Source organism: Drosophila obscura, unplaced genomic scaffold, assembly GCF_018151105.1.
Source record: "Drosophila obscura isolate BZ-5 IFL unplaced genomic scaffold, ASM1815110v1 contig_4, whole genome shotgun sequence".
NCBI classification, from domain to species: Eukaryota; Metazoa; Arthropoda; class Insecta; order Diptera; family Drosophilidae; genus Drosophila; species Drosophila obscura.
The window spans coordinates 8,260,034-8,281,887 of record NW_024542828.1 but is presented as its reverse complement, the minus strand read 5'-3'; the positions used below and the strand labels follow the sequence as shown (position 1 = coordinate 8,281,887).

The 21,854-nt window shown below is 42.1% G+C and overlaps 4 protein-coding genes across 4 annotated transcripts; 2 read left to right on the top strand and 2 right to left on the bottom strand.

Moving 5' to 3' along the window:
- The first annotated feature begins 1,308 nt into the window (after positions 1-1,308).
- On the top strand, positions 1,309-5,337 carry LOC111065602 (glucose dehydrogenase [FAD, quinone]). Its single transcript, XM_022353845.2, has 4 exons — positions 1,309-1,432; positions 3,168-4,386; positions 4,448-4,734; positions 4,799-5,337. Exons 2-4 carry the CDS (start codon positions 3,186-3,188, stop codon positions 5,153-5,155), a joined length of 1,845 nt encoding a protein of 614 aa, XP_022209537.2. The 5' UTR covers positions 1,309-1,432; positions 3,168-3,185; the 3' UTR covers positions 5,156-5,337.
- A 630-nt stretch (positions 5,338-5,967) lies between these two features.
- On the top strand, positions 5,968-8,906 carry LOC111065742 (GPI ethanolamine phosphate transferase 1-like). The gene is made up of 2 exons (XM_022354126.2): positions 5,968-6,844; positions 6,906-8,906. Exons 1-2 carry the CDS (start codon positions 6,073-6,075, stop codon positions 8,840-8,842), a joined length of 2,709 nt encoding a protein of 902 aa, XP_022209818.2. The 5' UTR covers positions 5,968-6,072; the 3' UTR covers positions 8,843-8,906.
- A 10,347-nt stretch (positions 8,907-19,253) lies between these two features.
- Positions 19,254-19,981, bottom strand: LOC111066503. The gene is made up of 2 exons (XM_022355192.2): positions 19,752-19,981; positions 19,254-19,690 (listed from the first exon to the last, which is right to left on the bottom strand). The coding sequence occupies exons 1-2, from the start codon at positions 19,864-19,866 to the stop codon at positions 19,293-19,295; spliced, it is 513 nt and encodes a 170-aa protein (XP_022210884.2). The 5' UTR covers positions 19,867-19,981; the 3' UTR covers positions 19,254-19,292.
- Positions 19,982-20,448: 467 nt separating this feature from the next.
- LOC111066546 lies at positions 20,449-20,866 on the bottom strand. Its single transcript, XM_022355261.2, has 2 exons — positions 20,697-20,866; positions 20,449-20,629 (listed from the first exon to the last, which is right to left on the bottom strand). The coding sequence occupies exons 1-2, from the start codon at positions 20,747-20,749 to the stop codon at positions 20,533-20,535; spliced, it is 150 nt and encodes a 49-aa protein (XP_022210953.1). The 5' UTR covers positions 20,750-20,866; the 3' UTR covers positions 20,449-20,532.
- Between the last annotated feature and the right edge of the window lie 988 nt (positions 20,867-21,854).

Sequence of the window (21,854 nt, the reverse complement as noted above, 5' to 3'; positions counted from 1 at the left end):
TTTGCTTTAGGCCAGCTATCAGTAAGCCAAACCAAGCCACCCGCACGATTAGCCATGTTCGCCTTTTGTTAGGCAGTTAAAATTTAATTAGCAGAGCGCATTGTTTTCAGCCTTTGATCTTTAATCAATTATCAGGTCTCGAGTGAGTGGTGTGCACTTAATGTACAGTGTTTGCACTCGATAGAAATACGCGCATAAATCAGCAGACAGACAGAGAGTCATGTCATAGAGTCAGTGAGTCGGAAAGTGAGCAAGCCTGCTTGTCTGTTTGTCAGCTCAACTGTTGCCAAGTCATGCAAAATGAATATGCATAAATGCTGGACAAATATCAACTATGGACCCACAAATAAATCGTCTCAGGAGACAGTGCAAAATGCATTCAAAGCGATTTGTTTGGATTGTATCTATAAAAAGAAATAGAGGCAAAAGCATGTCTTGTACTCAAGGTTGGGCTACAGCGAATCACCGAAAATTGATTGTGAAAGTATCTGCGAAATCGGGCGAGCTAAAACCGACATATTTTTCAGTTGGCCATTAATGAAACGCTTTGAATGTTGTTCGTATGCAAATGAGCCCAGAGTTCATGCTGTGGTAAGAAACCCAGGCCATTTGTAATCTTTTGAATGCCATCATAATGATCCACCACCAACCATCTGACCATCCGCTAGAGCGGTGCTCGTGTAACCCAAGCCCATAAAAAAAATAAACCGATTGGGCATACGGAAAGGCAGCCACCGATACGATGTACCGATGCTTGACATTGAACTTCAAACAGAAGTCCAATGACTTGATCCATAAAACTATTTATAGTATTACTCGTACCTTCTCAGACAAGAGCAAATACCGGAAGCACTATATGATCGGACGTGTGATTCGTTCGCATCGCAGTGCTAATTAGTCGCCGACAAATTGCTGATCATCGGCTTCGGTCCGATATGATTACATGGATCCGAGGTCTGCGCTAATCCATATGCAAAAATCAACGGCCACACGCATCAAAGTCCCCATCCCCACAAAAATGCCCATAAAATGCTAAAAAGATCATAGCCAAAATTGGCAAGTTCAGGCGATGAACTTGAAAAAAAAGACGGGTCCGCTCCACTGAGAGGGAGACGACACACAAATGTATCTTTGTTTGGCCTGTATTTTTTTTTAATTTTTTTTTTGCGTGATCGCTCAAACGTAGCCCGTTGACCGACTTGCCCGGCAGCTACCTGTGTTGTTAACTCTTTCTGTGGCTGTTGTTACTGGGGGTTTTTATCTCAAATATAGGCTTCAACGTTGCAAGCTCGACCAGCGACGATTCATTTAAGCGGCGTACATCAGCGGGCGCGCATGCGCACACGACAGATAAATCGGGGCAATCGATCTAAAGTGTCTCCCAAAAGTGATTTTGAGCATTAGTTTTTGGCAAACACGCCACGCCCATTTTGTAAGTGCATTCCTTTGATAACAGTTCATTCTTTATTCTATATATTTTGCTGCTAAATGCTGTTGATTTGCATTGACAAACGTGTTCAGAATTTCACAAGAGAATAACGAGCCAAGTGAAGGAATGCTGAGTGTGTGTATGAGTGTGTATGTGTGTGTGTTTCGTAAATCCGGATCTGGTTAGTTGACGTAAGATGCAGTGCAATAAGTGGCGCACTAGTTTTAAGAACTGTGCATGACCAAAACATTATTTGGACTAAAAAATGCAGTTTTTCCCAGATTTAACAACTTTTGTTTTGCTGTGCTGACAAGTTGAATACTTTTGATTCAGCTTTAATTGCAATAAATCTAAAATTTATATACACTTCTTAATCAAATCAAACTATAGCTTTGTTTGCTTTTTACTCTTAATTTCTTACAAATTAAATGCAACCTTTAAGTGTGCCCATAAGTGATAAAGTTTTTTTTTTTTAATTTCATAATTTATGATTTATTTCCAAGATATCTTAAGCTGCCTCTCAAAATCAGTTAAGCTTTTGCTTATATGCCGCTGGACCATATCGGTTTCATACATTTCATGTTATAGTTATCGAAATCTTTTGGGCAGCACAGCAGAGCACAGCACGTCTTCTCAGCCAATTAGCTGCGGTTTAATGACCCGCATTGATGGCCAGAGACACGATAGCCAGAACTTAAATGAATGCAGTGTGCCCTTCGGCAGGGCGTTGGCATAAAAGTGAAACCAGCATGACGTAGGTCAGTTCTGTAAGAGCCCACCGCCAATCGAGTGTGTCCAACACAAGTCCAAGGCAACACGTAGAACGCAGAGGAACTGTAGCTTGGGGCGGATCAATAAACCAGTTCGACTCTTTGGCTACTCCGTTAATTTACTGCCCGAGTACTCAACTAAATGGAGCCTCTATTGAGGTTAATTGAAATGATTTATTAGGATTTGTGCAATTTTTGCTAAAATCCCAAAAGCTAAAAAAAAACCCAAATTGAAAAATTTGCATATAAAAACATTTGGCGCCCACAATTTAAGTAATTTAATTTCGATTTTTGTTTTTTTTGGCGTTGTTTCTTTTTTTTGTTGTATTTTTTCTCTCCACTCTGACGATTTTTGTTGTTGCTGTTTTGCTGTACATCCGCATGGGGTTTATGGGTCAACGCTTAAATATTTGCGCGCGTCTCAGCGATCGATTTATTTTGATTTTTATTCAGCTGATTTTTGTTGCCTTAATTTGGTTTCTTCTTCATTTTGGGTTTGTTTTGATCACGAACCGGTTGGCTGAGCTTTACTTCGCTCCTTTTGCACAGTCATTATTTTTATTGGCACCTTTGAGCGCTCTTGAACGCTGTCTTGTAATACCCAACCCGTTGAACTTGAGCTCAAAACGCGATCGGGATGGAGTGCAGCCCCAGTCCCAGCCCCCCGTCGATCGATGGAGCGTGAATTGAGCTGGTTAGAACACAACAGAAGTGGCACCAGAATGCAAGTAGTTGAACGAAGCTGCCGATACTCTAGCAGGCTAACTTACGAATTAATTAATTTCCAGGCAACTGTGAGAAGTTAAAGTACTTTTCCCACTGCAGCGTAGTGGAAAGTGAAATCATTTCGAAGGTCGCAACGCTGCAAAAAAAAATTTACATGCAGCTGCTAATCAAGAATTCTAGACTTAATCGGAGCATTTACTCATTAACATGTCCGCTTCACTTCATTATCCCCCCACACACAGTTCTGAGTTCTGAGCACGATGAGGAGACTTTGGCTGGGCGCCCTGCTGCTTTGTCTGTGCTCCCTGCAATCCTCCAGCGGCCAGCTTTTGGTGGATTTGCTGCGGGACTTTGAGACGTCGCTGCTGAACACAAGGATCCCAGATACCACGCGCTTCCTGCCGGAGTATGACTTCATCATAGTCGGCGCTGGCACCGCTGGCTGTGTCCTGGCAAATCGTCTCAGTGAGATTAGCACAGCGAGCGTTCTGCTGTTGGAGGCGGGCGATCAGGAGACCTTCATCAGTGATGTGCCGCTGACGGCGGCTCTCACCCAAATGACGCGCTACAATTGGGGCTATAAGGCGGAGCCGACTGCCCATGCCTGCCAGGGCCTGAAGGAGGGCGTCTGCAACTGGCCCAAGGGGCGCGGCATTGGCGGCACCAGCCTGATCAACTTTATGCTGTACACGCGTGGCCATCGCAGGGACTACGACGATTGGGCGGCGGCCAACAATTCGGGCTGGTCCTACGACGAGATTCTGCCCTACTTCAAGAAGTCCGAGCGCATTGGCATACCCGAGCTGTACAAGTCGCCGTATCATGGCCGCAATGGTCCACTGGATGTCCAGTGCACGGACTACAAGTCGCAGCTGCTGAAGGCATTCCTCAAGTCCGGCCAGGAGATGGGCTACGACATCACCGATCCGAATGGCGAGCATCTAATGGGCTTTGGCAGATCGCAGGCCACAATCCGCAATGGGCGGCGCTGCAGTGCCAGCAAGGCGTTCATCCAGCCGGTGGTGCAGCGCAAGAATCTGCACATTTCCATGAAGAGTTGGGTGACCAAACTGCTCATCGATCCCCTTACCAAGGCGGCCGTTGGCGTGGAGTTCGTGAAGCAGCGCCAGCGTTTTGTGGTGCGAGCCCGAAAGGAGGTCATTCTCTCCGCCGGCACCATAGCCAGTCCGCAGCTGCTGATGCTCTCCGGTGTTGGGCCCGCGGATCATTTACGGCAGCACAACATCACTGTGCTGCAGGATCTGCGGGTGGGCTACAATCTCCAGGATCACATCACACTCAACGGCCTGGTGTTCGTGGTCAACGATTCGACGGTGAATGATGCCCGCCTGCTGAACCCAACGGACATATTCCGCTATCTGTTTGCGGGCCAGGGACCGTACACCATCCCAGGCGGAGCCGAGGCTTTTGCTTTTGTGCGCACTCCCAGCTCTAGTCATGGTAATTATAATCTGTTCGGCATAAATAGATGTTGTAACACCATTTCGAATTGTTCCTGCAGCCAAGGACTATCCGGACATGGAGCTGGTCTTGGGTGCTGGCTCCCTGAGTGGCGATCGCTTTGGCACCATGCGCAATCTTCTGGGCATAACGGACGAGTTCTATGAGACAATGTTCGGTGACTTGCAGAGCAGAGAGACCTTTGGACTGGTGCCAGTGCTGCTGCGACCCAAGAGCCGTGGACGCATCTCATTGCGCAGTCGCAATCCATTCCACTGGCCCCGAATGGAGCCCAACTTTATGGAGCATCCGGACGACATACGAGCCATGATCGAGGGCATTGAAATGGTAACGTACCCCGTTTGAGATCGTACCCGAAGATGTATCACCTAAATATTCCCGTCCTGTGCAGATCCTGCAGCTGGCTCGCTCCAAGCCCCTGGCCAAGTTGGGCACTCACTTCCACGATCGTCCCTTTCCGGGCTGTGAGCACCTGACCTTCGCCAGCGAGGAGTACTGGCGCTGCTGTCTGCGTCGCTACGGTTCCAGTCTGCAGCATCAGTCGGGCACCTGCAAGATGGGACCCGCCACAGATCCCTCAGCTGTGGTGGATGCCACGCTCAGGGTGCATGGCATTCAAAAATTGCGTGTGGTGGATGCCTCTGTAATGCCGAATGTGCCGGCTGGACACACGAATGCAATTGTTATCATGATTGCAGAGAAGGCGGCGGACATGATCAAGAACACGTGGCGCATGAGGGCCACATAAATCGACCCAAGGGGTGTGCCCTAACTTTTTAATTTATTGTCTAGATATATCGTGATATGACTAAGCTTTGCATGTGATAATTAAGTCATCTTTTAGCTCGTAAAACTTGTTCTTTAGCTTTCCAAATTGGTCTACGAGAATTTCGCACAATTTGAATACAAATATATACACTTAAATTAAATAAAAGACTTTCTTTATCCAAGAATTCAAGATGCATGGATTCCAAGGAATTCCAAGATTTACGCGCCCAATTTTTATTTTTGCCTGCCTAGTGTCAGCAGCTAATTGATACATATCAGCCAGCTTCTGTTAGCAGACAAAATGCGCTGCTAATCAAAGCGGTCTCTGGCGGCCAAAAGAAAAAGTAGCTTTTTGGTTCTGTTATCAAAGCTTTTCGGCTGTTGACTTTACAGATAGTTTAAAAAGTTTGTCTGTTAGTGGATTTGTTTAACATCGTCAAAACAAAAGCCTTAAATATGTATGTATGTATGTATATTTTTTCAACCCTTCTTCATTCTGGCTATAATTATAATCCGATCTGATTCAGATTCGGCAATCTGGTAGATATGGTCTATCTCTACGATACTGCGTTTTCAGTTTAATCGTATCTTTAAAATTGTGCCTGCCACAGGGTCGAAAGGGTTGCTTGTTCGCTTTCAGCTCGACAAGGATAATTTTCACCGACTACTTAGATCAGAAAAATGTCGCGTAGCTGGCAAAAATATATTAAATTTATATTAAACGAGGTTTATTTGAGGCTCCAGGCCTTCTTTTCGTTCCAGTACTACCCAGTGGTTGGGGTGGAAAATTGACAGCGTTCTAATCTCAGAAACTGTCAAATGAAATACTACTAATATATTAAATTTTTTCCAAACAATTACGTACCTTTTCCCATAAACGATAAACTCCCTTTGAAAATGTGGATTCTTCAGGTGCTGGTGGTGCACATTTTACTGATCGGTTTCATTATAAACATCTATTTTCAATCGACCATTGTGGTGGATCTTGAGCCACAGAAGACGCTGCCTGAGCTGGGACTTCGACCGCCGGCGGATCGATTGGTGGTATTCCTAACCGATGGCCTACGGGCAGAGTCGTTCTTTGCTGAAAATTGCAGCGGCGTGCCGCAACTCCGGGAGCTGTTCTTGAAGCAAGGCGTGGTAGGAATATCGCGAAGCTGCGTGCCGACAATGAGCCGACCCGGGCACATTGCAATCTTCGCTGGCTTCTACGAAGATCCCCAAGTGGCCATCACCAATTTCCAATTGAATCCGACACGCTTTGACTCCATATTCAATAGGAGCCACCATGCCATAGGCTGGGCAGATGAAACGGTGTACAATTACTTTGCGCGTTCCATTGTCGAGCCTCTGCAACTCGAAACGTTCAGGATATCGGATTTCAAAATGTTTAAGGCTGATAGCTATGTGTTTGGTCAGGTCCGTGACTTTCTTACCAACAAGGAGAACATCAAAGAGCTGCAAAACGAAACATCGGTGATATTTTTTGTATATCTGTACGATCTTGATAAGGCGGGCCATGTGTTCACGCCACTTGACCGTGAGTTCCGGAAGCGGCTCTATGTGACACAGAAGAGAATTCGGGAGACTTACGAACTCTTTGAGAGCGCATTCAACAACAGTCGAACGGCCTATCTGTTGACATCGGATCACGGCATGTTGGATGGGGGTATGTACAGCACCCTTGATGCCATCGCCTTGCTAAGACTGCTACCGTGTATTCGTTTCAGGTCACCATGGCGGCGGATCGAATATGGAAGTAGAAATGCCCTTCTTCATCTGGGGAGCCGGCGTCAAGCGACTGGGACCACCTGACACCAAGCTAAACTTCACTGCCAATGCACAAGGACTCCAGCTACCGCAACAAGAGCTGGAGCAGATTCAGCTGGCGCCGTTGATGTCGGCTTTGTTGGGCCTGCCGCCGCCCATTAACAACAGGGCTCCATTGCCCCTGGGCTACCTCAATGTGAGCGAGGAGTACGAACGGCAGGCATTGGTCTTGAATGTGCTGCAGTTGCTGGCCCAGGCCCAGGTAATGATACGTCGCCATGAGCTCAGTTTCTTCCACAAATGGCTGCCGAAATATGAGCACCTGGACTCGAGGCGAATCGCCCTCCTGCCCGCTGAAGTTGAGCGCCTGGTGGCGGCTGGCTACGACAGTAAGGCCGTAAAGCTGCTCGGGCAGGCGTCCTGGCAGGCCCGCGAATGCTTGGATTTTTACCAGAACTACTATCACATTCCAATGCTAGTGGCCATAACTGCTTCGTATTTTGGTTTGTTCTACTGCCTGGCTGTCATGCTGACACGCGAATGCACAGAGCCCAAGCAGCCGAAGAAGGGACTGATGACATGGATGACTTTTCTGATGGCCATGCTGGGACTGCTGCTCGGAGCTGTCTTGTTCCTGCAGTGGGTGCCCTGGTACACGGCCTTTTATCTGATGCTGCCCATATGCATTTGGACGATGGCACTGGCCGAACGACCGCTGCATGGTAAATCCATTCCGTACCCGTTTACACTTTTAGGCTGGACAGTGTTACCCGCTGGATTGGTTATAGCGACATCGCTTATGAGCACCCATGCCGGTCTGCTCTACGCTGGCGTCGTGTGTGCCTACAATCGACGCGGCTTCCTTCGGCCGTCGAGGAAATTCTTTATCTGGCTGACAGCCATGCTGTTGCCAAGTGCATTTCTAGTTGCCATGCTAAACTTCAAGTTGAAAAGTATATTGGACGCAATTGATCTCAATATGAAGAACTATTTGCTGGCGTTCAGCATGTTTCTGGCAGTGCTCCGGCCATGGATATTGGGACATAAATTCGAGAAGCACGTTTGGATGATCAATTCTGGGATCTTGCTGATGGGAGTCTATGGCACTTATCTCTACGAGAGTGACCAGGAAATTAACCTCTTTTTGCGGACTGCCTTTTGGACTTTCCTCGGCTATGCCTTCGTATCGTTGCCTTACAGCAAAGCGGAGAACCCTAGACAGCGATTTAATTTGATTTCCTTCAACCTGGTAGCCGTGCATGCCCTGCTCTGCATTTCAACGGGTTCGCTCTTCCTGCAACTGATGATCACCGAATTTCTGCTGGGCCAGCAAATTCACGACAAGGTTAGGGGAAAGTCTGATAACGATAACGATAAGGATGGTCCACTCGATCGCTTGAAGCGTAACTATCGCTATGCGGCCATGATTCTGTTCTACTTCTACATATCGTTCTTTGGATCTGGCAACTGGATATTAAGCTTTGCCTTCAAACCAACAGCTGTGCGACTGCTGCTATCCAGCTACTCGCCATTTATCATAACCGGTCTGCTGCTGACCAAGATATTGATTCCATCCATTATTATCATCGCTGGCCTATACACCCTCTCGCCCTATGCCCATAAGCATACACGTGCCATTTTCACCTGCATGTTCCTGATAAGCGATGCCATGTGTTTGTTTTTCTGTTTCTATTTTCAAAACACAGGCCACTGGCGCCAAATTCGCAGATCCATCGATCACGTCTTGTTGACAAATCTTATTGTGATGTTATTGCTGGCCTGTTCGTGTTTAACCCAGACCTTCCTTATGCCAATTAAGGGCGCTGGGCCAGAAGTCAGTGCGGAAGTAGCGGCAGGAGACACTTCCGCACAGTCTGCTGCAGAGAGTAAGGCCTAGACGATTTTCTTTCGGATAATGCATCAAAGCTGTAATGCTGTTCAAATAAATTATATGTTCTATTGCTAAGCTGTTGCTGGGTTTTCTTCTTTCTAATTAATAAATAATTCCGATATGTAACGGGCTACCAAATATATTTTTTTTATTTTACTAAGTATTATTTTACCATGACCAAGATTCTATGCGAGGAAGAATTTAATAACAGTCTGCATGTACTTGAAATCCAGCTGTATGTTCCAGATATGAAAACTCATCCTTTACTGCTGAGTTACTCTGCAGGAGAAAAATTGAGAGAGGGGGTCCGGGGTGTCAGCCACATTTCAGTCCACATGGTACACAGAGTAGCGGTGTAGCCCAAAGCCAAAACGAGTTCACTTCGCTCTCTACCACATAAAAGCTCAGTTCGCTTTGGTCTAACCAGCTCATTGATGTGACTAAGAGCAAAATGAAAAATTATATGGCTGGGAGAGAGATGAATACGAGAATGTAGTTAAAAAATCTCTCATTAAAAGGGCCAACCAAGCAAGCAATTTTCCAGGAAATCTCCACATTGTCTCTACCAACTGGATTGTTTCCCGTTTGCCAGCTGTTGCTTGTTGTACGTAGTGTGTTGGTGTTTGCTGTGTGCTCTGGTGTTTTTTTTATTCTTTTTTTGTTAAGCCCATGACACAGGGGAGCCAACACATTTTCCTTTTGGGATTAGCTTTTGTTTATAAAATAGTTTCGTAAACTTGGCTCAGCCATTCCACCATTCCCTCACTCCTTAGTACACAAGTTTGTTACTCTTTTTTTTCACATGCCATTTCGCTTTTTGTATGTTTTTTCACAGTCTCCTCCTAATTCTCTTTTTTTTACGCCATTTCAGCGCCTTTATTAGTATTTTACTGTATTCTCTGAATGGTCAGTGCGTTTCTCTGGAAGCTTCAATTATAATGCAGCTCGAGTCTGTTCAAGTTGTTGCCTTATACTTCACATTTTAGTTCAACATCTTAGTGTTGCTCTTGCCAATTCCACGCACGTTCTGGCCATAGGGGCGAAGGCATTAAGCCCATTCAGAGTGCTTGTAATTGAAACATAATTGGAGCCGTGTCTGTTCTATTTCCGATCTTACACTCGCTGCGACAAACAAACAGAAAAGTGGGAAAACTCAGCTATGAACTCGTTTGACACGAACTTTGGTCCCCAAGTGGATACAAAGCGATTTAACTGGATGACATGAGCATTGAGAACTTAAATGAACTTCATTAATTAAGTAAACAGCCATTCCACCATTGTATTACGGTATTTATGTATTGTACATGTAAACCATAGCATGATTACCGTTGCCCAATGGTTCCACCTTTTACTGAAATCTCTGTCCATCGAGTTTTAATTATGCAAATTTTATTTTTTTTTTCCATTGTTTTATTTAATTCCATTTCAATGCGTTCTTGACTTTTCATCAGATTGTTTGCTTTAGACCCAATTAAAAGCGAAATACAAACAGTAAAATAAATGGAGAGAGTGTAAAAAGTGAGAATCTTGTACCAAAAAAATTAAAAGTACCAAAAGGAAAATACTTCGTTCACATAGGAATAACACAAGATTACTAGAATAAACACAGAATCTTTCTCCTGTGTGCTGTTTACTTTAGCTTATATCCTTACATCATAGAAAATACATTCATTTTCTTATTTCATTTCCATATAAATTCAAGACTGCATTGCCACAGAAAATTGTTTTTGGTTTTTGTTTGCTTTTATTTTGGAGGATTTTTTAGGAGGGCACGAAGAACGCCTAGGTAAATATAATTTAAGAAAATTATAACTGGTGGCAGTGTGTTCTAAGCAAACTTTCTTATGATTTTCGTTTACAAAGTAAATTTAAGGAGCGGTTTCACGAATTTTTCTGGAATATAAATTTTATAATTTAAGTGTTAAAAATGTAACCAGCTGCATGCTCTTTTCTTTAAATTTTAAAGCGAATGCATTTCTAAATTAAATTGCCACTCTGGTCCGTTGCATACTACACTTTACGGCATTCCGCAAAGTTTTCACATAATATAAAAAACTAAGAAAATTCTTTTGTAAGCCTTGCGGCGTGTCTAGTGAAGATTAAAAAAAGGGCACTAGGCAAATGGAGACAAATTGTGGCAAAAAGTAAGAGAAATGTACTTTTGTACTTAGCAAATGGTTAAGCGGATGAAGAGAGAATTGAAAATCTCGTCGACGCATTTTTTTGTGGCTCTCACAATCTCGGTCAAAGTTGCAGCAACCGCAAGCTCTCTGCACTGCAGCGGCTTTTGCCTTAGACTCACAATATTGTGCTTGTTGAATTTAACAAATATAGACAAATGTGTCATAAATTATAACGCTTTCTTCTTTCATAGATCCTGCCAGATGCATCTTGCATCATTGGCTTCTGCTTCAATAATTTTTCTGGCATTCGGCTTTATTTTCCGAGTGTCATCTGTATTTGCTCATCATTAATGTTGTTTGTTAATTTGTTGATAACTTTTTAGATAAATTTGATTTAATTCTTTCTAAATCATTTTTCTATGGCATCATTTTATAATTTTAACTTTTTGCTTTTAATGAAAAACCTAGAAGAATATTTAATGCTTTAACTTTCGGACCACAAAATAAAATAACCAAGCCCCAAAGCGTAAATAAAAACGTGTTCCGTTGAGAGAGACGCATTAATTAACTCAACTTAACACGTAGGTATTTCGTAGTCCCTGCGGTGGAAGGCCCCCTGTGGTGGGTACATACACGAAATGTATTGCCTTGCTGGTCAGACTGGGTCTTTTGTCCGTTTTTGTGGCATACCAAATTTTAATTTTTTAAAGTCCAGGGCAGAGCCTCACTTTTTTTTTCAGTATGTGCAGCTGTCTAGCAAAAAAAACACTCAGTTCAACTTAAAAAAAAATTCCAGTAGCAGAACACAGCCAACAAAGCAATATGCATGAAAAAAAATGCAGTCCGATTCCAGTCCTTTTTTTCCTGACCATTAAGCATTGAGAAGAGAGCAACTGTCATTGAATATTTCCAACAACCAATTAGCGACACAGCGCACAAAAAGAAGGAGGCTTTCCCTTTGAATGCAGCTAAGCTTCTGCAAGTAGCGGGAGAAATTTCTTCAGCAGGATTCAAACAAGATAAGGGTGCTCGAATTCCTTCTCTGGCACTTGCTTCTTATCTAGAGTCATTCAAATTGAATGGCCATTGGCTCGAGTTCGGTTGCAGATGCAGATAATAAGGCATACTCGTTTTATTTTGGGAAATTCCAATACCACTTCCATAAGACAGATACAAATTAAATTATATTTTATCCGGTATTCTCTTAACAGTTCCTAATCACCCTCCAGTTCCGTCAATTTACCTGAGGTACAACACATAGTCGTCGCAATTAGCTAATTATTATTTGAAAATGAAAGCAGAGCAAAGAATTTATGAAAGATAAATAAATCCTTCTGGTACGCATTGTCCCCAGCCCTCAGGGCTTTTATGATACAAATTTTTATCTCTTTGGCCCAAAATACAAAAAGGGTCTGCTAATGGCGGAAACGAAGCTTAACCCATAAATCAAAGTGCAGAAATATGCAAATCCCAGGAATATACTTGTATTATTGTTGAACGGAGCTAAGCTGGCGATTCCCATGAGGATAACATTCTTCTCTGCTAAATACATAAATGGAGGCCTTAATAAAAATAATAATTCAAATAATAATTCAAAGTACTTAAATCATTCGAAGCCTTTAGCGGCTGAATTTATAAACTCAAATAAATACGAGTAATGCGACTCTGAATTTTCTGTTGATTATTAATTATTTAATGATAATAAGCGGGAGATTTTCTTGTGAATTCCAGTAGTTGACTGTGGAGTCACGTGTGCATCGTTCCAAATGTTCCAAAAAGATACAATTACAAAGGGGAATTGAATGCACAAATGCCAGCAAAGAACCAGTTGAACAAAAGCCAATTACAATTTGCATGACGATTTCTCCGTCAAACTCTTTGCAAAGGAAACAATCAATTTCACGATGTGCGTAAAGGAAGGGCTTCCATTGACTGCGTTCAGTGCCTGTTTTGGGTTTCAGCTGTGTTTGTTGTGCTGGTACGCACAATTACGCGGGTAAAAGGCGCATCAACTCAACGGGCACACAGACACAGCGGATGTGGATGAGGAAATTGCAATAGAGGGAAACCGACAAAACAGAAAAGCGGGTAAATGGACCGATAGACAGACAGTAGTATGCTTGGCCATTTTCGCTTTGGAAATGGCTAACAGGAATCGCTCAGTTGAGTGCTTTGCAGGAACGTGCTACGAATTTTGGTGACTGTCCAACGATATTGCTTAGACCCCTGTTGGCGCAATGCACTCAATTTAGTCACGCGAAAGCATTCACCAGCTGTACTGAATGTAATCCAATATCTAATCCTTCGAGCCGTACTCGCACATGCAACAGTAGTGCTCGCAAAATTATATTTTCTTGCAGGCGCGTCATTACGTTACGTGAAAAAACTTTTGCACGCCATTTGCCCAATTTTAATTCATGCTTATCGCTTCATATCTTTCACACTGACTTCTTGGCATGCCATCGGCTTTTTCCATAGGATTGGGTGTAGGCGCTGGCCATTGATTACCATTATATAATCAGTTGCTTTTAAATGATTTCAGCTGACTTGAAATTATGATTTTACTCTTCTCAATTGTTGCATATCTGAAAAAATGTTTACTTGGATGTCATCAGCAAATTAATTATCACCTCAGCCAATTAATTAGGCTTCCAGTGCTACTCCTCGTCTTGTTTGTCTGACAATTTTGTATTGCCTCCGGCAACAAGCACTAGGTTTGGGGAGAGCAGCGCCAGCTCTATCAGTGTTTGTATTAGATAATGAGGGTCTGTTTGTTCATGTCATTCGCCTTATTTGGACAGCGCACAAGAGCAGCAGAGATATCGAGATACGACACACGAGTATTATATGCAAAGATTATCCACATCTAATAATCCACAATGGCTTGAGCTTGGGAAACTGAGACAATCTGAGGATTCATTTTGAGGACACGCTGAATGACCCAATTCTTGTAACACCCAATTAAAATTATTACTAATTTACCCTGTACACAGGTGTGATATTAAAAGCAAAATGCTTAAAGAGAAAACCTTAAAGAGGGAGAAGGATATTTTGTAACAACCAACATAAAAAGCAATTAGTTTTATATGCTCCCCACATGTGGATTTCCTGGGGATTTTCAAATGGCAGCGAGAAAACCTTAAGCTAATTAATGCGCCTGCTTCAAAGGTTTCTGCCATAAAACACGATGTGCGTCAGGAAATTAAATTTTCAACGAATTTTCCTGAATTATGTCTAAGCACTTAAGAAGGTGTTTAAGTCCCCAGCGGAAAGGGCCGACACCGAAACTTTATGCGGCTGTTTTGTGTGGCGTATTGTGGTTGCTCAAAGAAAGTTAGTCTTGTGTCTGCTGGGGGGATGCAAGGGTACGACGACAGACTTTGGGCTGACTATTTCCCCGAGACTACATTTTCATTGTGAAAATTTTTTACACATTGCCTGGCAGAGGTAATATAAAAAGTGTTGATATGAGATTGATGTCCTTCGACAAATACTTTGTACGACTGATAAGATAATCAAAAGTCTTATAGGTTGCTACATGAAATATTCTATGGTCGATGTTTGCTTCATTTTCTGCTGCCAAAATTTCTTTTCAAAAGTAATAATAAGACAAATCTCTTAATATATGTATGTAAACGTTACTGAGGTATACAGGAGGTGGTGGATATCTAGAGACTCCCAGTCCGCAGTGCGCCAATAATTTTTCATTATTATTTTAAGAATCGGATTTACAGGTTGCCGCAGCGAAAGAAAAAGAACAAAAAATAACGTAAGGATATCTGTCGGATGGTGGCAGCCTTGAAGCGAATTTTCCTTTTTTTTTTTGTGGCGGCCTTGGCCACGCCATATGCCAGACGCCAGGGAAAAAGGACTCAGAAAACCACACAGCAAGCCACCAGAGAATTTTTTGTTGCTTATGGTATTTTCATTACAGGTTCATTAAATAAGTTCAGCAAAACGATCGGATTATTCCAATTGTGCAGCATATGACATAGGAACTAATAGAAGGAAAGTATTTTGGACTAGTAAAATGTTCTTTTTTTATTTATATATAAATCAAGCCACAATTGCTTATGGACTTTTCTTTCTGATATTTTTCAGCAGGTCAACGTTTCCACTCAGAAAAAAATTTAAATCAGATAGATGCACAATTGTCAATCTTCCTGCTGCCTGGAATACAAATGAAGCATCAAAAAATAACCTCCAGCAATTGTCTTGTTAGCAGTCAATAAAGACCTCTCCTCCCAAAAAACAAAAACCGTTGTGATGTCTCATTATGCCAAGGATGGTCCCAAACACAGTCTGGATTGAAATTTGACTACGAGTCATGATTGTGGCAGCATCTGGCACAGCAAAGACCACAATTCGTCTGCAATTGTGTTGGAAATAGATGGATGGAAAATGAGAAATGGATTCGAGCCAGCTGGACGAATGCAAATAGTTTTGCTTAGTTTAAAGCCATCACGTCGAACTATTTTAATATTTTATATATCGTTTACCATTCGGAAATAGAATAGGACAGAGCATCTGAATAAATAAGGAGACGATGGAAACCCTTCTCTGAGCTTAAGCCCCAAACATAAAAAATGGTAAAGCTTTAGAAGGATTTTGAGGCAGTGAAGCTCGACTTCATGAAACCCAAAAGGAGCGGTTCTTAAGCGGCATTAGATATTCAAAATAAAGCGATTGAACTGGAAAATAATCAGCTTAAAATGCTACAGAATTTGAGCAGAAATTTAATTATTCTCTCCTGATTTTCCCTTTCAGAAGAGAGATACAATTTAAATAACATAAATGAATAATTCATTGAATTTATGTACTCAACAAAAAATATAAATTAATTCGCTAATTTTAGGCAAGAGAGTTTTCAAACAAAAAAAACTTGAAAATAAGATAAATAAATTGTCACATTGTTAGTCTGCTCGTAAGATAAATAAATTTGAGAATGCCAAAAATCACAAAGCAGATTTGGGTGCTTGACCTCAAGGAGCCACGAACGTGCTCGTTAGGACAGCATTAGCCCCCACATTGATGACACAAGAGAAAGACACAAAGGAGGAGGACAGTCCATTCCTTTGCACTGTCCCCTCTGCTTGTACATTGCTTGGCGATGGCAATTTAATGAAGCAATCCACCCTTATGTACATTTATTCAAATATTAAGCTGAGCCTTTTAATTGTATATAATCTGGCAAGGCAACAAATCCTCAGTAATGTAATGTAATCTGCAACCTTACAGTCTAAGTTCATTCACTGTAGGTGGAGCATGGGAGGAACACAATTAGTTATGTGGCAGCCCATAAAGGTTTTCATCTTCAATCAGACACTGATCAATGATGCCGATTTATCACCTGAGAGGCAACTCCTACACCGACACCCCACAAAACGGAAATGAATTGGATATACGAATTTCCCATGTCTGCTTGTTGAAGCGAAATAACTTGCAGACTTGCTTTCTGGCAGTCGACATCAATCCACAAAATTGTGGCTGTTAAAATGATAAATTCAAGCGTGTATTTACTACTATTTTAAGCACCCAAAGGCGATGAAAGTGGAGCAGGTGCAGTGGGAAATTTGGGTCTTCTATGCTTTTAATTGGCAGCTCCATGAAGCCCTCAATTAAAATACACATAGGCCACAGATGCTCCAAGCTACAAATTATTAGTCAGTTAAATTTAATTTAATGATATTCTACAAGACATTATTTAACTACACAGTATTTATTTTATTAGTATGTAGTTGTTCTTGAAACATTGCGGAGCACATGTAAATAGTAAAATTTAAAAATAGCAGAAAACAAAAAAAAAAACACAATAAAAACAAATTAAAAACCAAACAAAGAACGAGCAGGAACTTGATTAAGTTCCACAATGTAATCAAAAGTAGTTTTTATTGCCCATATTTCCCAGATAAATCCAAACAGATGCATGGCCCACATTTTACACATGAATTCAACTTGTTTAACTTCTAGTACAGTACAGGAAAGCAGAAATTTGGCAAGCAAAACATAAATATCAGGCCAGAACCTTAAAAATGACAGACACAGAAACCAGCAGACAATTGGCAACTTTTGTAAATGAAATGTGTCATAGTGTTGGGCTAAGAAGCACGGACATTCATAAGCAGCAGCAACTTCATCATCATGGGAACAGACGCTTTCCTTTTGGAACTTTGCAACTTCCATTTAACTTCCAACTAAGGTGTTGAGGGGCCTCGGGCCAAATACCACCAGTGAAATGAAGTGAAACCTTGTCGTTAATGCTAATGACAGCGACAGTTGTTTGTGTTCCTGTCACCATTCACTTGACGCTTTCAGTGTTCGTTTGGTCTGTGGTCGCATCACCACCTGACACATGTCAGTCGCAAGTTTGAGGGACTGCAGAGTTGGGGTGACATGTGGTCACGGATACGTAGAGGGTGACAGGTGCTTGCCGAGGGGTCGCTTGCATGCGTATCCATAGTAATGCATATGCAATTTTACATACAAAATGGTATTAGAAGGAGGTATAGGAATTTGAAAGTTGGTTCCAAATGTTTACTCTTAAATGGGTTCATGTATTTCTTTTTATTTAGCAGAATGGTATCCAGGCACCATTGGAGTGTTAAATTTGTTTTCCTTTTCATATGTTTTCCTGCGCCGACTCCAACCGCCTGCGTCGCCGTCAGCAGCGCCGCCTCTGCCTCAGTTGCTGCCTCAGCTGACGGCCATTATTGCTCTCTCCGTTTAACGCAACGAAACGGAGGAGCACGTAATTCCATGTGCCTGAGCTACGTACTGAAAGACGTAACGTTACACGTGCTTTTGATAGAACAACAAGGAAGCTGAATAACAATTACAAATAAAAATAAGCAGTGGCGGGAAATTAACGAAAGAAAAGGGCAGATTTTGGGTTTATTTAAATTAACTATACTATTGCTCTTACAAAGTCACATACACACACACATCTACAAAAAGGCCGGACCTCTGTGAACGTTTTATTTTTGGGGATATTTTATGTTCAGGCAGCGCGACGCTTGCATATTCTAGCCCCTTTTCAGCAAAGCTTGCTTGTTATTATTTATATTTATATTATATATATCTTGCATCTTAAATTTAATTACGTGCGAACTTTTAGGAAAATTCCCAACTGCTTTTCAGGTTACGTTAACTTTCGAAAACGTGTCTGTGCTGGATAGTAATTGTATTCCTGAACTTTGCTTGCCTTTCAATCAACATTTCCTATTATAGGCGCTATGCTGTCAGTCAGGTCAGTCAGCGCCTATTCTGCCTTGGTTGCATATTTAATTGTCCAGTCATTTAAGTACCAAGCTTAGGAACTTCTGTGCAGATTGCGTCGCTGCCAACTCTAAACAAATCGGAAAACCACAGAAGCCATTCCCCATTTTCAATCCCATTGCCACAGGAACAATGGGCTTTGAAGGTATAATAGACTGACTACCACCAAGGAGCCGTTTATCATTTTAACAGCCAGCAATTTCAGAATTGATAGGAAACGTCTCAAAGTGTGAAACGATTTACAAAGGTTTTTCTACCCTCAAAGGAGAAAGAAAAACCGATTTCGAAATTGAAATGAAAAACTAAGAGAAAATAACCCAAAGGCAATTGAAAGGTAAGCAGCAGCAACAGCAGCAGCGTCTTTCTCTTCCTCTGAGGTCTTAAAAAGGATTTTCATGCTGAATATTTGAGTTTATTTCCTGACAGCAATTGGATTTGCATGTTTCCACCTTGTTGACGCTGCTCAGGTGGGAAATTGACATCATTGATGGGTGTCAGATTGAATAAGAAAAACCTTTCGTGGCTGCCATATAACAAATTGAATTGCTTTGATGAGTTTGAGATTGTTTGCCTTTATCTTTTGAGCATTTCTCATATGAATGTACTCGTATTTGCAAATGTATTTATATACGAGTTTATTGATATAATGTTAAGCAGATGGAAATTGGAAGGGCCCCCAACAGGTTGTGGAGCTGTTTCATTTCTTACCAATCTATTGATTACCTTCAATTTCACTTGGCAAACAAGGTTTATGTCAAACTGGATGGATAGAACCTTCAATTGTATTTAAGAAGAGTTAATTGGCAGTGATCGAGGTTTGACAGAAACTGGAACTGTATGGGCGAATGGCGTACTCCCCCATACGCCACCAAAAAGGCTCGGAATGAGCAGCAATTGAGGCGAACATTCTGCATTCCTTTTGTTCGTGCAAACAAGCAACAACCCACGCACAGATCATCCAGACAGAGACACACGTTCTCATAAGGACTAGATTAGTATATTAATACTAGATAAGTATATTAATACTAGATTAGTATATTATATATGTAATAAGTATTTCAATCGGAGTCCGATGAGTCAAGAATTGTTCCTGTTGACCCTTTCAAGGCCGAAGAGGTTGGCACTTCGATCTCCATTTCCTGCGAGTTCAAAGGTTTGTCAGAATTCAAGTCCGAACAGCTGGGACCTGGAGTATCCGAATTATCGACGTAAACATCGATGTCCATGGGCTCTGCAGAATTCCAGGCCGAACAGCTGGGACCATAGCTATCTTCGATGTCCATTGGTGTGCTCCAGTTCTGTGCATAAGTCATGGCCGAAGAGCTTGTACCCGGCCCACCATTATCCCTATGGGCATCCGTAGCCTTGGCTGAAGCCGAAGACTGGTCAATATTTCCGACAGCCTTCGCTATATCTGCACGCTTCTTGCGTTGCAGCAATTCTTCCTTAATTAGAGCTGGAACACAAAGATTAAATATCTGCCTAGTTTCTGCCATTCACTTAGCGCCATTTCTCACAGTATCCCTTGTTAAGCAGCACTTTTACTAGTCCCGGATCATAGTCCGTGATGCCCTCCGACTTCAGTAGATTTTCAATGCCCTTTGTATCGTTGGGCACATCCATTTTCTTCATGGGAAAAATTTAAGTTTGCGAATTTGCACGAAATTTTCACTGCAGCACAACGAAATCACTTGTAATTATTAGCGAGCAAATTGTTTTTGACGTTTTAAGCCCACAAATCAGGTATGCTTCGAAGTGCAGCTATCGATAGGAAATCATCGCTGAAATTTGGGGAAGCTAAACACCACAAAAACAATTGCTGACTAAACCTGGTCACACTTAGAGAGGGACTCCAAACAACAACAAAAGGCAGGCCTGTTTTCCAAATATCAATACGAAAACTACAATTAGCAACGATTGCACGTAGCACAGTGAGCAAAATGTAAATTTTGGTCGGTATTTCCTGTCTAAATGGAATGTATGTCTTGTCTTCAGTCTACCAAAAAATTTTCTGCGACAGCTCCCAGAGTTCTGTCAATTGTGCGGTGTTCGGCTGGACAACAGCGAGATGGAGCCAGTGACATCTACAAGCTAACCGTGGTGCCCTAGCGAGGGTCTGCTTGGCTACACATATGTACGGACTACTGACTGGAGAACACACACGAGATCAACGCAGTGAGCAGAAGCCAAATCACAGCTCGACACTCGTGTAAATACATTGTCATTTTCCCCTCGTTTTTATTGAACTTATTAACGTTGACATTAACTAGTTAACTTGTTTCGTGTTTGCATGCTGGTCTAAGCTGGTCCCACGGTTGGCATCAGTTCTAGGCCTTTCAACTCCTTGGCCACGAAGACACCCACAGAGAAGAGGGCGCAGCTTTTGATCAGACTCCTGCCAAAAGAGATTCCGATTATGTAAAGTCTTGCGACGCGGATTGCCTGTGGCCTCTGGCACTTACCATAGAAAATGGTTCTTGTAAATGCTGCGTACTAATTTAATTGGTTTCACCATTTTCAGAAAATGGTTTAATTCCAAATTTAAATTTTTTTTAAATTCGTTGCTAGATTTTGCCCAACGAATGTGTGATGAAAATTCAAAGTTTATTTGGATTTCAGCTGCAAAACTTTCTCACTAAATTTAGACAGTTTACACCTGACGCAGTTTGCTATGGATATCGGTGATAAAAGGTGATAAAGCCATAACGCAGAATTAATTGGATGTTCAGTCCAGAATCATTTCCAAACATGCATTGGTTGATTATTTTTTGAATATTCGCTGGGAAAATTAAATGCATGTCTCTCCCCCCATCTCTGCACTCGTTGTCCTTCAAGTTTCTCGTTTGACGAAAGTGTTTTCAAATATGTATACTCGTATATTGCGTTGCCCTAAGCTGTTTTTTGTTTGCTGTCTTATGTCGATATCCCTTGCTCTTAGAACATGAGTGGATCCTATGAAGGCAGTTAAGCTAAGAAGATACCTCAGGCATGAATACTCCTACATACATATATCCCTTGTATTATTGTCGTGGCTTGCTAAATTATTCAACAGACACTGCTCTCCTGTACGCTTGTTCGCGTCTCCTTTAACTGATATTTTAAATATTAAAATGGTTCGACGTCAGTAGAGACGGCAGATGTGTACATGTACTACAACTATTTTCATATCTTCCGGTGCACGTCTCGGTGGCCAGGAAAGTTGTAATCCATGCTAGCCAGAAAAGGCTTTAAAATTTTCACAGCATGCCCATATGTCTGTTCCACACACAGAAAATCGATGGTTCTTTGTGACTCCTTCCGTCAAGCACCTACTTGGAGGCTTCATATCTGAGTACGAGTGCGAATAAATCTCCTGCCTTATGTGCCAAACAATATTATTCAGCACAGCTAATCCATATATCCAGTTCACCCATTCAATTTGTCTAGCCAGCAGGAGCCGGCAAGCGGAAAAATGGATAAGGCAACGGTAATAAAGTTAGAGAGGGGAAAAAGGAAAAAAGAAATAAGCAGATCTCCAGCTAAAATAGGTGAGGATGCTGGCACTTAGTCAGGACACTGTGCGGGCCGACCAACATAATTTGTAACATGACAAGAGTGGGGAGAAAACCAAGCATAAACAT

Excerpts from the sequence above, each read along its gene's own strand:
- LOC111065602 (XM_022353845.2), top strand. The coding sequence starts at position 3,186 with ATGAGGAGACTTTGGCTGGGCGCCCTGCTGCTTTGTCTGTGCTCCCTG. Across the intron at positions 4,387-4,447 it reads CACTCCCAGCTCTAGTCATG|CCAAGGACTATCCGGACATG; the intron begins GTAATTATAATC and ends TTGTTCCTGCAG. Across the intron at positions 4,735-4,798 it reads TGATCGAGGGCATTGAAATG|ATCCTGCAGCTGGCTCGCTC; the intron begins GTAACGTACCCC and ends CGTCCTGTGCAG.
- LOC111065742 (XM_022354126.2), top strand. The coding sequence starts at position 6,073 with ATGTGGATTCTTCAGGTGCTGGTGGTGCACATTTTACTGATCGGTTTC. Across the intron at positions 6,845-6,905 it reads TCACGGCATGTTGGATGGGG|GTCACCATGGCGGCGGATCG; the intron begins GTATGTACAGCA and ends TATTCGTTTCAG.
- LOC111066503 (XM_022355192.2), bottom strand. The coding sequence starts at position 19,866 with ATGAAGAAAATGGATGTGCCCAACGATACAAAGGGCATTGAAAATCTA. Across the intron at positions 19,691-19,751 it reads GCTGCTTAACAAGGGATACT|CTCTAATTAAGGAAGAATTG; the intron begins GTGAGAAATGGC and ends TTTGTGTTCCAG.
- LOC111066546 (XM_022355261.2), bottom strand. The coding sequence starts at position 20,749 with ATGGTGAAACCAATTAAATTAGTACGCAGCATTTACAAGAACCATTTT. Across the intron at positions 20,630-20,696 it reads TACAAGAACCATTTTCTATG|GAGTCTGATCAAAAGCTGCG; the intron begins GTAAGTGCCAGA and ends CTCTTTTGGCAG.